Genomic DNA, 14,484 nt, shown 5'->3' on the forward strand with positions numbered 1-14,484 from the left:
AATTTTATAGTTGGAATTTTAATCAGCGCTGGTTGAACTCCCTGTTTATCTCATGCTGGAGAGATTACCCGCGGGAAGGGGCGCAACATCGACAGCGGTATCATAACTGCCTAGGATTGCATCCACCGCAGATAAGGAACCCAAATCGGCAATGGCGACAACAGCAGAGAGTAAATGTGAGCAGAAATATAAATCTGCAGTTGCTGGAAGACAATATGCAACGGTTCATTTTTGGCGCCTCCAGGCAAACCAGAGAAAACCGTCGCTTCCGCGGCCGTTGTTGTCTTTGACAGTCTCGTTTAGTTGCCCTTTGTCGAGAGCTAGTAGATCATTTTGGTACAATGACAACAGACCTGAACAGATCACCAGAGGATTATCAAACACCAATAAGGACTGTCACGAGGACTGCGAGTGAGTGTCCATCTCAACCACAACTCGACTAGCGATATCCTACCAACTGTACTGGTAGGAATGACTCGGATGGTTAGTTGAACCATGATTAGATGCTTGCAAAGGAATCTCTCATCAAACTTCACACTTTCCACTCTTTTTCTTGGTTCAGGAATCCTCAAAAAATTGTTAGGCTTTAAGCGTATCTATCTGCTCGCTTCCTTGTTTTACTTTTTAGATAGGACTTATATCTCCATTTGCCGGTCTTCAGTTTCACTACAGATGCTTCATTAGTGTACTGCAGTATTAATGGGTTAATTGTCATTCCCGTTTTCTTTACACTGAAAATGGATGTTTCACTGTGTTATTTTTAACCTTTAATTCAGACTACGCAGTGGGTTGGTATGTGTTTGGCAATTTCCTTCTAAAGTTACCCTTGGCATGATATTTATTTTAGCTGTCATCTAAATATTAGCTTGATGTTTTTGTCTAAATATTATTTTGATGTTCCATCCTGTACTAAGGAAGCTTTTAAAATATTAGTCTGATCATAAAATATGTTTTAATCTAGATATTTTATAAGTTAATTATGTTGTAAGGTGTTTCCTTCGGGGAAGAACTCCCTTATATGCCACCGTGTCCTATTTTCGACCATTGATATGATGTGTTAGACGATTAAAAGAGATTGTGCCGTTGGATCAGATCATTATAGTTGGAATTTTATAGTTGGAATTTTAATCAGCGCTGGTTGAACTCCCTGTTTATCTCATGCTGGAGAGATTACCCGCTCGAAACCCTTCGCAGACAGTTGTGATGGCTTCGCTGGAGTTTCGATTTCCTTGGCATCTTCTGAATTTTCTATTGAATTTTCTATAGTTATCTGTAGACAAATTTCCTGGCTGCCTGCTCAGTTTGAAAATCCCAATTCAGTGGGGATGAACATCTCAGTCGGAAAAAACAAAATATAAATCAGGCCCCAGCGCAGAACCTTGATGTATCTCGGGGCACTGTGTACATTATCTGTATCTTCATATAGGTACAAAGGATTGCATTTGCACCATTTTCAAATTGTTTTATATTTTAGACCCGGTGCCATCTGAGAAATGGACCAAGCTGAGTATCATGATGTATATTTTGTATAACTACGACACATTTGGTGTGGGACTGGCTCTCTTTCCCAAGGGTAATAATCAAATTGTAAATCTCTCCTTGAAGAAAGTTTAAAGACTTGGCTGCCCTTGTGTTGCACACAGATAGGGCACTCCTCAGACAATTTAATTACCTGCACCAACAAAATTCACAGAAATGGCAGCCTGAATCAGTTATATATGTTCTTTCAAAAATATATTGATTTAATAATGCAAATGAGTGCTTGGTTTATCTCACCTTTGGTGCACATTTGAAACAAAATAAGTGGCTACATGCTAATTGCTTCGACTCCACAACGGCATCTGCACATATATTTATGGGTAGAAGTTTCAGATTTTGTTGTCTGTTGTTAGAATACAGATAAATCATTGAAATAACAATGTAAAAAAAACGAATATTCTAAGTACCCAGGCATATAGAAAAAGTAAGTTCCTTATCGATAGCAGATTTTGATGATGCTTGTGTTAAAACTTTGGAAATAGTGGGCATGTTCCCCATTGTTTTCTCTGTAGTATATAATACTGTTTTAATACGATTGGATCCATTAAGATTTGAAAATGGACTCTCTGGAAGGTTATGTCCATAGCTGTTGCAAGGAAAGAAACTCACTGATCATTACTTTTTTATAATAAACACCAAAACAAAACAAAGTAGCTTCTATTCAACTACTTCCAGGAACCCATTATTGATAGCTTGTTTTCTAAGTAAAATCTTTGTCATGTTCTTTATTTTACAGAACTACAGACTATGGATGATGGTCTCTACTTTTCTTGATCATCATTGTCCCGCTTAGGCTCATCTTCGTTATTCTCCAGTACCTCAAGCAGGTACCCAAGATGATCGATTGAAGGAACCTTGTTGAGATATGCATAAGAGGATGAATGAAATTACTTAAATGCAAAGTGACAGTCTCTAGAGAACATGTCTTGAATAAGTGAGTATCCTAGGTTTACCTTTTGATACCTTGGATTCTATTTCAGACTGTGGGAATCCATTAGTGAATCTATTCTCGAGGGGGTGGGAAACAACAATAGACGTGTATTCCTTTGGAGTAGTTCTTCTAGAGCTAATAACTAGAAGAAAACCAATCAATGACAAGAATCCTAAAGGCCAAGAAAGCTTGGTTATGTGGGTAGGGCTCTAGTGTTCTTGCTTGTTTTGTATTTGATAATTTTGGATTCTTTTGGTTTCTTTGTCTTGGTTCAGAATCTTAATCTCTTGTAAATTTCAAAATTTAAGCAAGGCCATTACTGGCAGCTGGCTCTGTAAAAGAACTTGCAGATCCACTTTTGGAAGATGCTTATGACATGAGGAAGATGAAGAGAATGGTCATTTGTGCAGCATGTTGTCTGAGACAGGCAGCTCAGTTTCGACCTCGAATGAACAGAGTAATTACTCTTATTCTCATTAGTTGCATATATATGTTTCAGTTTCTGATGTCAAATTTAGTTGCTTGAAGACATTTCATTTCCTGTGAGGAGTTAGTGCTAGAATTGTTTTTTCCCATAACAAAGAATGGCACATGAAATATCGAGTTGATATCCTTCTGACATAGAGTAAAGGGTGTTTAGACCTAGTGTTTAGGGTTGCAATCTAAACATTTGTTTAGTAGTTCAATTTGTGAAATCATCACCCTTAAACCGCAGAAGAGATGTTGATGGTATGCAAATTACCCCTCCCTGAATAGGCAAGAAGAGCCAGCATATCTGCTTTCACTCCAATATCAAGAGAGTATATAGCTTTCCTGAGAATCACTATCCTAGTTGAAATCTAGATTGCAAGATTTGAATTGAAAGCTTTGGTTTCCCCAAATAAAGTGGCTTACCTTTGCATTAAACCGACTTTGTGAAATTTCAAACAATGGATAAATGTTAATGTAAGAACGTGAACTTATTCTTCCTCATTGTTTGTCTGTAACTTATTATTGCAAACTTTGAAATTACTACGAGGAGAAGGAGATGACCTACCTTATTGGACCAAGAGGTAATTGACAATGGCCATGGAATTAGATGAATTGATTGAGGATGAATCTGGAGAAAACTCTGGGAGTTGTGACATCCAAACTCATCTATCACTTGCAATGCTTGGAGTTGATGATGATTTGGTATCAAATAGTAGTCCAGATCAAAGTGTAAATCTTGTACATGAGAGCAGAACATTGGAAGATTATTTCTATGGATATTATAGCTGTTCAACAAGCTTTGATTGATTTAAATCTACTTCTCTGAGCTTCATAATTTTTCTTACTCCTTGCTTCTGTAAAAGCTTCAATATTTTATACTTGGTGTATTGCTGTGAGCCAATGCCACTACTTAGCTATGTTCAATTTCAATCACTCTCCATATTGGCTGAAGCTGTGTCTGTAGTTGAGTGGAGTCCATGTAAAGTCCCTTGCCAATTCCTTGTATAAATGTGAAAGCCATTAGTGGTCACTCATTTTGGTGACCCACTGGTGCTCACTAGAGCTGAAAATTTTCTTGTCCTTGCCTTTGGAGCAATTGTATGTATGTGGAAGGAAAAGCAATTATGATATCGCTATTGATATGCCAAACCATTGTTATGTACTTTTTTAGGTCTGAAGATGTGTAACTTGTGGTTTAGCTTGGTACATTCTCTTGTACACTAGTTTACTTTGAATTTGTCAATATCATAAGCCCAATAGCGATTTAAGTGTATGTCTGCATGGCAAAACTGCATTGGGGCTGAACTTTTCTAAAATTAAGTTGTATTTAAAGAAATATGGTGTCTAAAAAGCATAGAACTCCAAACATCAAATCTCTTTGCTCCTTGTAGGCTTGAACCAACATCTCTTCTAGAGAAATTCAACAATTCTAATTTAATAATCCTATTGGCCTCTCTTTGTACCTTTTGAGACAATTGCTAGTTCTAGATGGGACATATAACTCCAATGTGCTTTGTCCTCGTTACAGAGAACACAAAAATATTAATGCAGGGTATAACAACTATACCACTAGTACTACAAATCATTTCTGCTCAAAAAGGGGGATTTAAATCATGCAGCAACTTAAGAGGGGCAGGGTCCAGTTTCAAAAATAGCCTTACAATTGGACTAATCAAAATAAATTCTGATTCGCTTCATAGGCGTAGAGTAAACAGGTACCAATGAGGTAAGGTGCAAGTGAACAATTAAATCATATTCAGCACAAGACAAGCCCTCGGCATACAAATGCAATTGAAAGTCTTGTGTTATGAGCTCCGAACAAGATCAAAAATGATATATTATTCACCAAATTTTAATCTTCCACAAAGAGATAGATTGATCCTCTCTGATTTGTCAAACAAATAAAAAAATACCAAAATTATGCATAGAATCATCTTTGAACTATAAACACTACAGTATATAGTAACCTGGGAAAGTGATGAAGCACTCAATACCATACAAAAATAAAATTCCTTAATAGAAGATTCCTTAATATAAGAAAACACCACTGAAAATTGTGAAAAGCTGCCAAATGAACTTTGCCAATCTTTTAGATTTACAGAAACAAAGTCAAAAAACCTCTTCAAAGCTAAGTGCTTACTACCAGCCACATCCAATAGAAAAGGTTTTATGGGGCCTGATAAGATCATAACTTGCTTGACCATGGTAAGATAAGCACCGTACCTACCTAATGTATAAAATAAGACTGATAAGCTGGAGGAGGGGCAGGCAGTCTACTGCCAAAGTGATGGTTGCTGTAATTAGTAGAGGAATTGTAAGAACCGGAACCCAACAACGAAGGTCCCATGTTATCTGATGGATACATATATGGCCTTGAGAGCGAGACTGGAGTCCTATTTCCAACACCAAAGCCTGCTCCATATAATCCTTGGTTTGATCTATCATATGCATTTTGGCCCTGTGGGTTGTAGGATGTAACACCTGGAGCTGCACCATAATATTGTACTCTATCCAAAGACCTATAAAAGCTTATGTCTGCACCATTGGAAGAAGCATAAAGAGTCGGAGTTCTTTCATCTGCACTTAACGGAGGCATATATACACCAGCATTTCCTCCATTAGCACGAGGACGCTTAGGTTGAGACTTAATAGCACCTGCAGACCTTTTTCTGTCAGCCTTAGCTTTCTCTAGCTGAGCTACACGCTTTTGAAGAGGATCTGGTGAGAACTGCGATTCAAGTTTGTGCTCCTCAATGCACTTTATAACAGCTCTGTAAGCAGAAAGCTCTTTTGTATTTACTTCATTCTGTAGCACCAAATAAAAATATCGGTCAAAAAAGGAACTTCTGATATAACCAACAATACTAAGCCAAAATGATCATCTCATAACAAGACATTTTGTATAACAGTAATACAATCATACTTGTGCAACAGTAGAGTTATTCCCGCTTTTTAAACTTGCCTGAGAAGCTTTCTTAGCATCTTTCAGATATTCCTTCAACAAAGGAACAGGTGCAAACTTCTCTGTCAACCCAAATGCATGAGCAAAGTTGACTGCCTCAATTTGTTTTCCACTATTGACCAGGGTTTCTACAACATCTGCATGAAATTGTCACAAAATTTTCAGTTAATCTGAATATGTCACAAACATTTGAAATACCAAAAGACAGTTTACTGTGAAAGATAAAACAATACAGACAACTTCAACAGATTTGTCAATAAAGATAACAACTATGTCAACTTGAGACCATTTTCATAAGTAAACAGTTCCCCACTCATGAAAGACCTTATGACACTTTACCATAGCTGATCATCTTCAGGTGCCTTTATTAATATCAACAAAATAACTTACATACAACTTTCTACCTCATAAAAAGATGTCTACCTAGTAGAGGCCACTCAGTATCTGCCTTGCATATGAAATGTTGAGATCTAAAGAAAAGACTACCAACCCCGTCAACTTAGAAACCTGTTCACTGGACTAAAAAAAAAACGTTGGGAAGGTTTACTACAGCCAGGATTACCAAAATTTATCTTCGACTCAATCAGCCACAACCAAGTATACTGATAAAATCCACCAGTCCCTAAAAAAAACCAAGCTAGCCATGAATGCCAGAAAAACAACAAAAAACCTATCTACCAAAATGGATGGAAATTTTACCATCCTAGCCACTGAGGCTAACATTACATAACACCAGCCAACCAACCTGGCATTTTTGATTCAAGTCCAAGGGAACGACAGAGTTCAGGTGTCTGCCTGCACCGTGCAACTGCAAGAACAAGCTTGCATAAGTCATCTTTATCAAACTCTGGCGCAATTCCAAAAGTAGCTAGAAGTTGCAAGAAGGCCTGGGTCTCCAACGAATTGCCATTGGCAACATCTCCTTCAAGGTTTATCTTCGACTTCCATTCATGTGCAATACTTTTGGCTTGCTCTTTTATATTTAAGGGCAGAATTGGATGTTCAACACCCAAAATAGGATCTGCCAAAACATGTACAAGAGATTCCAGTAATAATGTACAGGCCTGACGTAGAGCCGGGAGCCCAGACTCTTTCTTGTCACTTGACTTTTGTTCAAGAGAATAAAACCCCTCCAAGGACTCTAACACTAACCGTGGTGGGTCAGTTGCAGAGTTTAATGCAGAGGGAACCTCATTGCAAAGCCCTATTTCCAATTGCAAAAGTCATTAAGAATGGGAAGAAAGGATTTAGGGATTATAATATCTGAAAATTTCTATTTTTAAAGTATTATAAAATGAGTTTAGATATTTATATAACAATAATAAGTGGAAATCATAAAAAGAACAAGAAAAGAAAAGAAATTGATTGGAGATAAAATTTTTATAATTTTGTAAATGTTATTGAGTTCCAATGCTCAAACAAAATATTTATAAAAGGTAATTGACTGGTCTGTGGATGAAGCAAGCATTTGGAGGCTAATTCGTGAAGTCTGACAATAAAAGAGGTGAAATTAGAATTAGTAATGATAAGACAGACATCCTTGTATAGAAATTGCAATGAGGTTCTTCTTAAAGGTGACTTAATTGTATCACATTGATTTTGACATGACAACATTAGTAAAATGATATAAAAGTCGTTGCAACTAGTACACCTGTGTTTGGTGCATTAATCACTATATGAGATTGAAGGAATCTGGCGCATTCTCGATCAAAACTATTGCTTGATTGACAACAGCATGAGTCTTGTGTTGTACAACAATTGTATAATTGGTGCATTAATCACTGTATGAGATTGAAGGAATCTGGTCGCATTCTCAATCAGAACTATTGGCAACAGCATGGGCCTTGTGTTGTACAACAATTGTATAATTTGATTGTGAAGGATTTAAGGAGAAGTAATGTTGTTTTTTCTGATCCTAGTAAGGATTTTCAAATATACTATTTATTGGTCCCTGTGGTATACATTGTTTGGACCTTGTTTTCTCCCTTAATTGTAAGTGCATAAAAATATTAGATTCATAGGACAGGGTACCATTAATCATGTGATCCAATGATCTTGGACGATTTCTATTGAATTCTTCAAAACTTATTTCCATTTGATCTTCCAAAATGTGAAGATAGTTTTATTGGTTGGAACAATGCTACAACTTACAAGTTATAATAACAGAGATTCTGTTCTGCATAATGCTTTCCACCTTGCAATATTTATGTGGATATGGTTAAGCAATATTCTCTTCGAGTAAAGAATAAATTATTGTGTGTAGAGTCATTGGGTTTACTATAGTAATGATCGTAACATTTTGTAGTCTTTTGTTTGTTGTTATGTGGTTTAATGGTTGAGACAGTGCATTACCATGTTAATGACCCAAAGTCAAACTTAGAGATCAGAGCCCTCAATTATAAGTTTGTTGAATTTTATGAGATTTATATGCAATATTAATTCAATAATTAAAAAAAATATAGACTTAGGCACCCTAAATAAACTTCAATTTATACATCTTTAGAATCTCATTTATGCTACATATCTGCATCTTATGTACATTTTCCCATTCCCATGTCGGAATTGTTCCTCAATTTATGCCTTACGGCATTTCCTTTGCAACATTTGGTGCAAATGTTAGTTATTATGTTTTTATCTTTTTATTAATAATAAAAATAAAATCGTGTATGCTTCTGTAGTGACCAATTGAGAAGTCGATGTATGTAATGGACATATTTGTAAAACCCCCACATCGTAGGAGTGCTCGAATCGCAGTTTTCAAACACAGATAGATATACAATGAGGAGATGTTGCCATCGCAAAAGGATTTCCATGCTATTTATAGTTCTCACTCGACTTAGTAGAATAATCTTAGAATTGTCGCATGACGTTTGTTTGGCCATAGCAATTAGAAATTGTGTTTTCAAGGATTGTTTTTATCAAACGATGGTGTGAAATGGCCTAGTATAGAAATTTTATTTTATTTTTCAAAATATTTAATTAATTTCATGTGAAATTTGATTTTTTTTGGGAATCATAAAAGTTAGTTATATAATTTATAAAATTACATTTCAAATGTTATTATTAAAATTTAGAATAGAGTTCAATGGTGTTATATTAGCCGGTTGAAAAAATGAAAAACATAAATGGCTAATTCAGAATAGAGTTCAATGGTTGATGAGCCCCAAAAATGGACAATTATTTGGGCTCATTCAACCTCCTAAGTTGACTTAATCCACCATTCTCATTGGTTTATTGCATGTTTTTGATTATTTTTATGTTAATAGAGTGAATTTGGTTAGTCATTATGCCAACAAGTCTAATGGATGCTTTGTGTAGCCTTTTTGGTCAACTTGGAGACAAAATTGAAGGTCTTAATGAGCACTTGGCAGCCAAATTCGTGGGAGAACAAGCTAGAGGATTTGTAGGAAGGTGTCCTCTTCATTTATGGGCCCTTACCTCGAATTCTCCACCATCAGCTTGGAGTTCAAAGGCCACCAAATCAATGAGCACAAGGGCAGCCAAGCAAGTCAAGTAGGACTGCTGTTAACTACAAGTCTTGGGCAGCCAAGTCCCTAAATTTTAGGAGGACTGTTGGGTCCTCAAATTGTATAAATAAGAAGGCTCAGGGCCTCATTTGGGTTAGCTAGTGGGTAGTCATTTTGTAGCCAGTTAGTCATTTTGTTTTAGCCATTAGTTAGCTAGTTTGTAGTTCGATTTTTATGCAATAGATTAGCTTTGCTTTTAGCTCATGTTCAAGTTATTCTTGTGGACAGTTTTGATGTAACTCTTCATTCTTGATTAATAAAGATGAATCCAGCTTTGCACCAGCTCTAAATCTCTCTTGGGAGGCTGTAGCTTTTGGGGTTGGGCCCATCTCAAGCGCTCAGTACCTCCCTTGACTATCTTTATGTGTTTGCTGTGTTCTTAAAATGAAATCTGCTCTTTAGATCTTGCTTTGTTATTGTGGTTGTTTTTGATGGTTAAAGTAGCTTTTTATGGTTAGAATCGATTGGTAGGAGTTTGTCATGCATTTAGATCTTTTTGAATGTTCTTACTCACGTGATGTACATGGTTCTCTTTCCAAACAAAGCTGTTGTTTATTCATTTCATTGACAGTTGGATTAAGTTAGCTAGGACTTGGTTTGTTTGCAAGGATTCATTGATTCATTTGAATGAGCATTGTGCAGGGCATCTCTATCACCTTCATCACCTCCTCGTTCATCTGAGCCTCGTCTAGATCAGCTCCTCCATCACCAAGTCTGTTTCCTCATCTCCCATCTGCTCTTTTGCCACGTAACCCTACCTTCTTGCTTTTCCATTGCCTAAACCTTCGTTGATGCAAGTCAGCCTTCCACATCATCTCACCACTCCATCCATCAGTTCCTGGGTCACTTCAGACCCCCATCCTACCTCCATAACCATCCATGCACCTTCCATCAACCATCCATCCTCAACCATCCCATTTCGAAACATCCTGTAGAAATCCCGAGACTTCCTGTAGGATCCCCTGCAGACATCCTGTAGAAGCCTGCAAACTCGGTTGCTGAGCATCTGAACGTGTGGAACTTCTATGGGATGATGTTAGAGATCCCCTGGAACCTCTCCTAGCCCCCCTGACCTTTCCCAAGCTTTCCTTCCCTTCGCACCACCTCTGCACAACCAAACCCTAATAAGAAACAAAATCATCATCACTCCAACCATTTAAGCAAAAATACAAAAACATGTTCTTTTCAATAGAAGTAGTTTAAGTTCATGCATTTCACATCATTAGAAGTAATGGCATCATTTCCAGACACTTGCACTCCCACCATTGCATCATAGAGGTTAAGCTAGTCAGATTAGGGTTTACTAGGGTTTCCATGTTTTGGTTGGCTTTCAGTTCGTTTTTGCAAAGTAGATTAATTTCCTCTGAGATAGCCTTCGTCCATCATTTAGAAAGCTTCTTCTGAGAACATATAGAAGTTGGCTTGAGCCCTAGCGGACTTGTGCCAGCTGACCAAGTGACAGCTGCGACAAGAGCTAGTACTTGTGCATACAGCACCGTTGCTTCCAAGTTTGTACGAACTACCGGGTTGATAAAATTAGAGATAGGAAGCTCCAGGAGTTGTAGCATTATTGCTACAATACTGGAGCCCACCATATTTTTGGTGTCGTTTCCGGGGAAGCGTCAGAGTATTGGTGATTGTCGCTTTTCTTCTATTTTCCACTACAATCTTCTGCTAAGTAGTTTATTTCGTTTCCATTCTGCAAAAGTAGCATAGACATTTCCTGCTTCCATAGATTAGCATTTCCTGCTTTCATAGATTAGCATTTCCCGCTTTCATAGATTAGCATTTCAATTCCGCAATTTCATTTCTGCAATTTCATTTGAGCAAAATAGATTAGTCCTTTCCTGCTTTCATTTCAATTCTGCATTTTCATTTTAGCAAGATAGTTAGTTGCAGTTCGATCTATTTCAGTTTTGCAAGTAGAAGTAGGAAAAAACAAAAATCAAGCAAAAATATTTCATTTCATGCCTTGTAGGAGTAGAGATAAGTTAGAAAAATGATTGCAAAACACCCCCACTGCTTCACACAACCTTCTTTCTTCTTCGATGGCTGTGATTGAAGAACCCCTCGGTGGACATCAAGACATATTTGAAGAACCCCTAGGGGAGAAGAAGAAGAAAACATTCCTCTGGAGCAAATGGCTACAAACAGAAATGTTGGGAGCAACATCTTGTCCAAAGATGAATTTGAAAATCAGCTGGAAGATTTCAAGAGTGATATGAGGCAGTTTCTTGCCATGCAACTGGATACCTTGCAGATCCAAAAGAAGCAAGAAGAAGCCAAGAGGGCTTTGGTCATTTTTTGTCCTAGGTGCACTAGAAAGCATCCTAGGAACGAATGTCCATTGTACTCCATAGAAGTGTGTTTTGTCTGTGAAGAATACAATCCTACAGATCAGTGCCCTTCCTTACCCAGATTCAAAGCTGCATATCAGAGAGCCAAAGGAGCCACTGAATCACTCTATTACATGAACCAAAGTTGGCCGCATGGACCTAGATCTTACCAACAGGAACTACAAGGGACATCCGAGACCTATTATGACCCTTATCAAGCCACTTTCATGCCTTCTTGGGGTCCCCCTGCTCATCCTTCCTGGTCTACACCTCCTCCTTGGTCATATCCTCCTTGTTCCTTCACAGATCCATATTATGCCCTACCAGTTGCTCATTCATTTCACTCTTATGCTCAGCCACAACCTCAGTGGAATGCACCTTATCAGGAGTGGAGGCCCCAGTACAACTCTCATCCCGCTCATTCTCCTCCACCACCTGCTCATCCACAATGCCATCCATCTCCATCTCAATTTCACACCTCCACTCAACTACCCATACCATTTCCAAAGCCATACAATGAAGCAGCTCAACCCCATTGCAAATCTGAGGCACAACATATGCAAATGACTCCTTTTGAGCTCAATGATGTTCACCAAAGCTCAGGAAGAGTGTTGCAAAAGAGAGAATCTATTGACAACATTGAAGGACCAAAGGCAAAAGAAGATTCAAAAGAGGAGATCAAAGAACCATGGGCTGGACTTGATGAAGAGAATAGATCAGAATCAAAGATCGAGAGAGTTTCCTCATGGTTTCCATCAAATCTTCCATGTATTCAAGAGAAAGATCAACAAAAAGAGGAAGATCAGAAGGTCATAATAGAAGGTGACATGAAGAATGATCCAGATCAGTAAAAGAACCAAGGATATCAAAGCTATATTGAGATATGGTTTCAGAAGGTCACTAAGTTGCAGCAGTACTTTCTTCCTCAGCTTTGTTTGATCCCTTCAACGCCAGATCATTTGGTCTCTGAGATCTGGATACTTGTCCAAGCATGCATTTCGAGCCTTCACATCATTTTGTCTCTAATCTTGATGTGCACATGGCTCCATTGGAAGTATTCCTATACTTGAAAATGATTTTGTTTTTCAAGTAGGGTAGGGTAGAAAAAAAAAAGAAAAAAAGAAAAAAAAGAAAAAAAAAAAAGAAAAAGAAAAAAATGAAAAAAAGAGGAAAATAGAAATCTAAGGTGAAAACCTCCTCGGAGGCGCCTTAGATTGGCTCATTGATTGAAAACCTCCATGAGGCAGTCAATGGGTTGGAAAAAATAGAAAAGAGAATAAGATCTTTGGGTGAAAACCTCCCTTGGAGGCGCCCAAGGCAGGCAATTAGGGTGAAAACCTCCATGAGGCGCCCTAGTTGTTTTTCAAAAAAAAAAGAAGAGAAAAAGAAAAAGAAAAATAAAGCTAATCTCCATTGAATAATTTCATGTTGCAGCAGTGACATTGCAGGTTGCAAGAAGGACGTTTCATGACAGGAGGAGCACTCAAATCAAGGTCAAAGGAATTTTCTTGCCTTCTACAGGAAGCTCTGTATTTCTACAGGAAACATCCTGTAGAACCTTTGGACGAGCCAAATCCAATTTCAAAAGTGAATCTGATGGTGGGAATCTGTTGATTAGGCCTACAAGCACTTGTGTGTCCATCCCTTGCCTTCATCCATCATTTTTTCACCTCCTTGTGCTTCTCATTGTGCTTCTACAGGAACTTCCTGTAGAAATTGTGGGAAACTAGGCATGCATTTCAAAAAGTGGTTTGGCGAACATGGTAGCTTCCTCAAGGGTTCAGAAGTCCTCATGCAGTCTTCCAACTCCTCCTCCATCATCTCTATACCTGCATCACAACCAAAATTCATTTTGTCATACCATGCAAACACATGCAAAGTGCCTTGAAGGAAAAATCCATAGAGCAAAATTTGTTTTTGCCATAACTTGAAAACCATGCATCCATTTGACAAACCGTTTTATGGGGAATTGTACAAAGTTGATGAAAACATGCCTGAGCAGTTTCAGCCAATTCCGGTGCATGGTTTCCAAGAAATCAGCCTCCATCACCATCATCCATTTTTGCGTTTTCTCCATATCCGTGCATCTGTTTTAAAACCTGTTTCATGGGGAGATGTACATGGGTGATAGTAGCCTACCCAAGCAGTTTCAGCCGATTCCGATGCACGGTTTCCGAGAAATCGAGCTTTGCAATCTTCATCCATTTTCCATTTTTCTCCATATCCGTGCATCCATTGATCACGATTTTGCTATGGGAGATGAATAATGATGATAGGAACATGCTCACCGAGTTTCAGATCAATCCGCTTCACCGTTTGGGAGAAATGATGAAAACAAGTTCTGGTCCTGTGAAAATTCAATGGCAGCAGTTTGAGGGTGCAGATCTGAACGTGGAAATGAACTCTTGTTGCATGCATCTGGCCAGAGGACACCTGCACAAGGAAACCAGCCATGAATCAGCAACCAAGCCATCATGCAACCATAAAATCAAATGCATACAGCAATGACAGCCCACAACAACTCACGACAGCCATTCAACTTCGAGGTATGTGACTGATCTCATTCTTCTATTGCATAGATTTAATTTGAAAACTGCATGAATTGATGGGATGGTGGAATTAAGCCACGAATAGAATAAGTTTAACCCGACATCCAGTCCTCTAGCACTCATGAAAAATCACGTAGCATGCGTGGATAGCCATTCACGTGGAAGTTGA

At 38.1% G+C, this 14,484-nt stretch overlaps 1 protein-coding gene across 1 annotated transcript in view; it reads right to left on the minus strand.

The window, feature by feature from the left end:
- Nucleotides 1–5,168: 5,168 nt before the first annotated feature.
- LOC149147832 (FRIGIDA-like protein 3) overlaps nucleotides 5,169–14,484 on the minus strand; it is an 85,373-nt gene continuing 76,057 nt past the window's right edge. Inside the window, exons 2-4 of the mRNA XM_089441962.1 lie at nucleotides 6,649–7,107; nucleotides 5,865–6,040; nucleotides 5,169–5,747 (exon numbers count right to left, since the gene is read on the minus strand). Coding sequence (XP_089298088.1) covers nucleotides 5,169–5,747; nucleotides 5,865–6,040; nucleotides 6,649–7,107 — 1,214 coding nt within the window. The remainder of the gene's footprint in view (nucleotides 5,748–5,864; nucleotides 6,041–6,648; nucleotides 7,108–14,484) is intronic.

The sequence above is a fragment of the Pinus tabuliformis genome, chromosome 9 (assembly GCF_031772625.1).
Source record: "Pinus tabuliformis cultivar Carrire ecotype Pingquan chromosome 9, CPIR1, whole genome shotgun sequence".
NCBI classification, from domain to species: Eukaryota; Viridiplantae; Streptophyta; class Pinopsida; order Pinales; family Pinaceae; genus Pinus; species Pinus tabuliformis.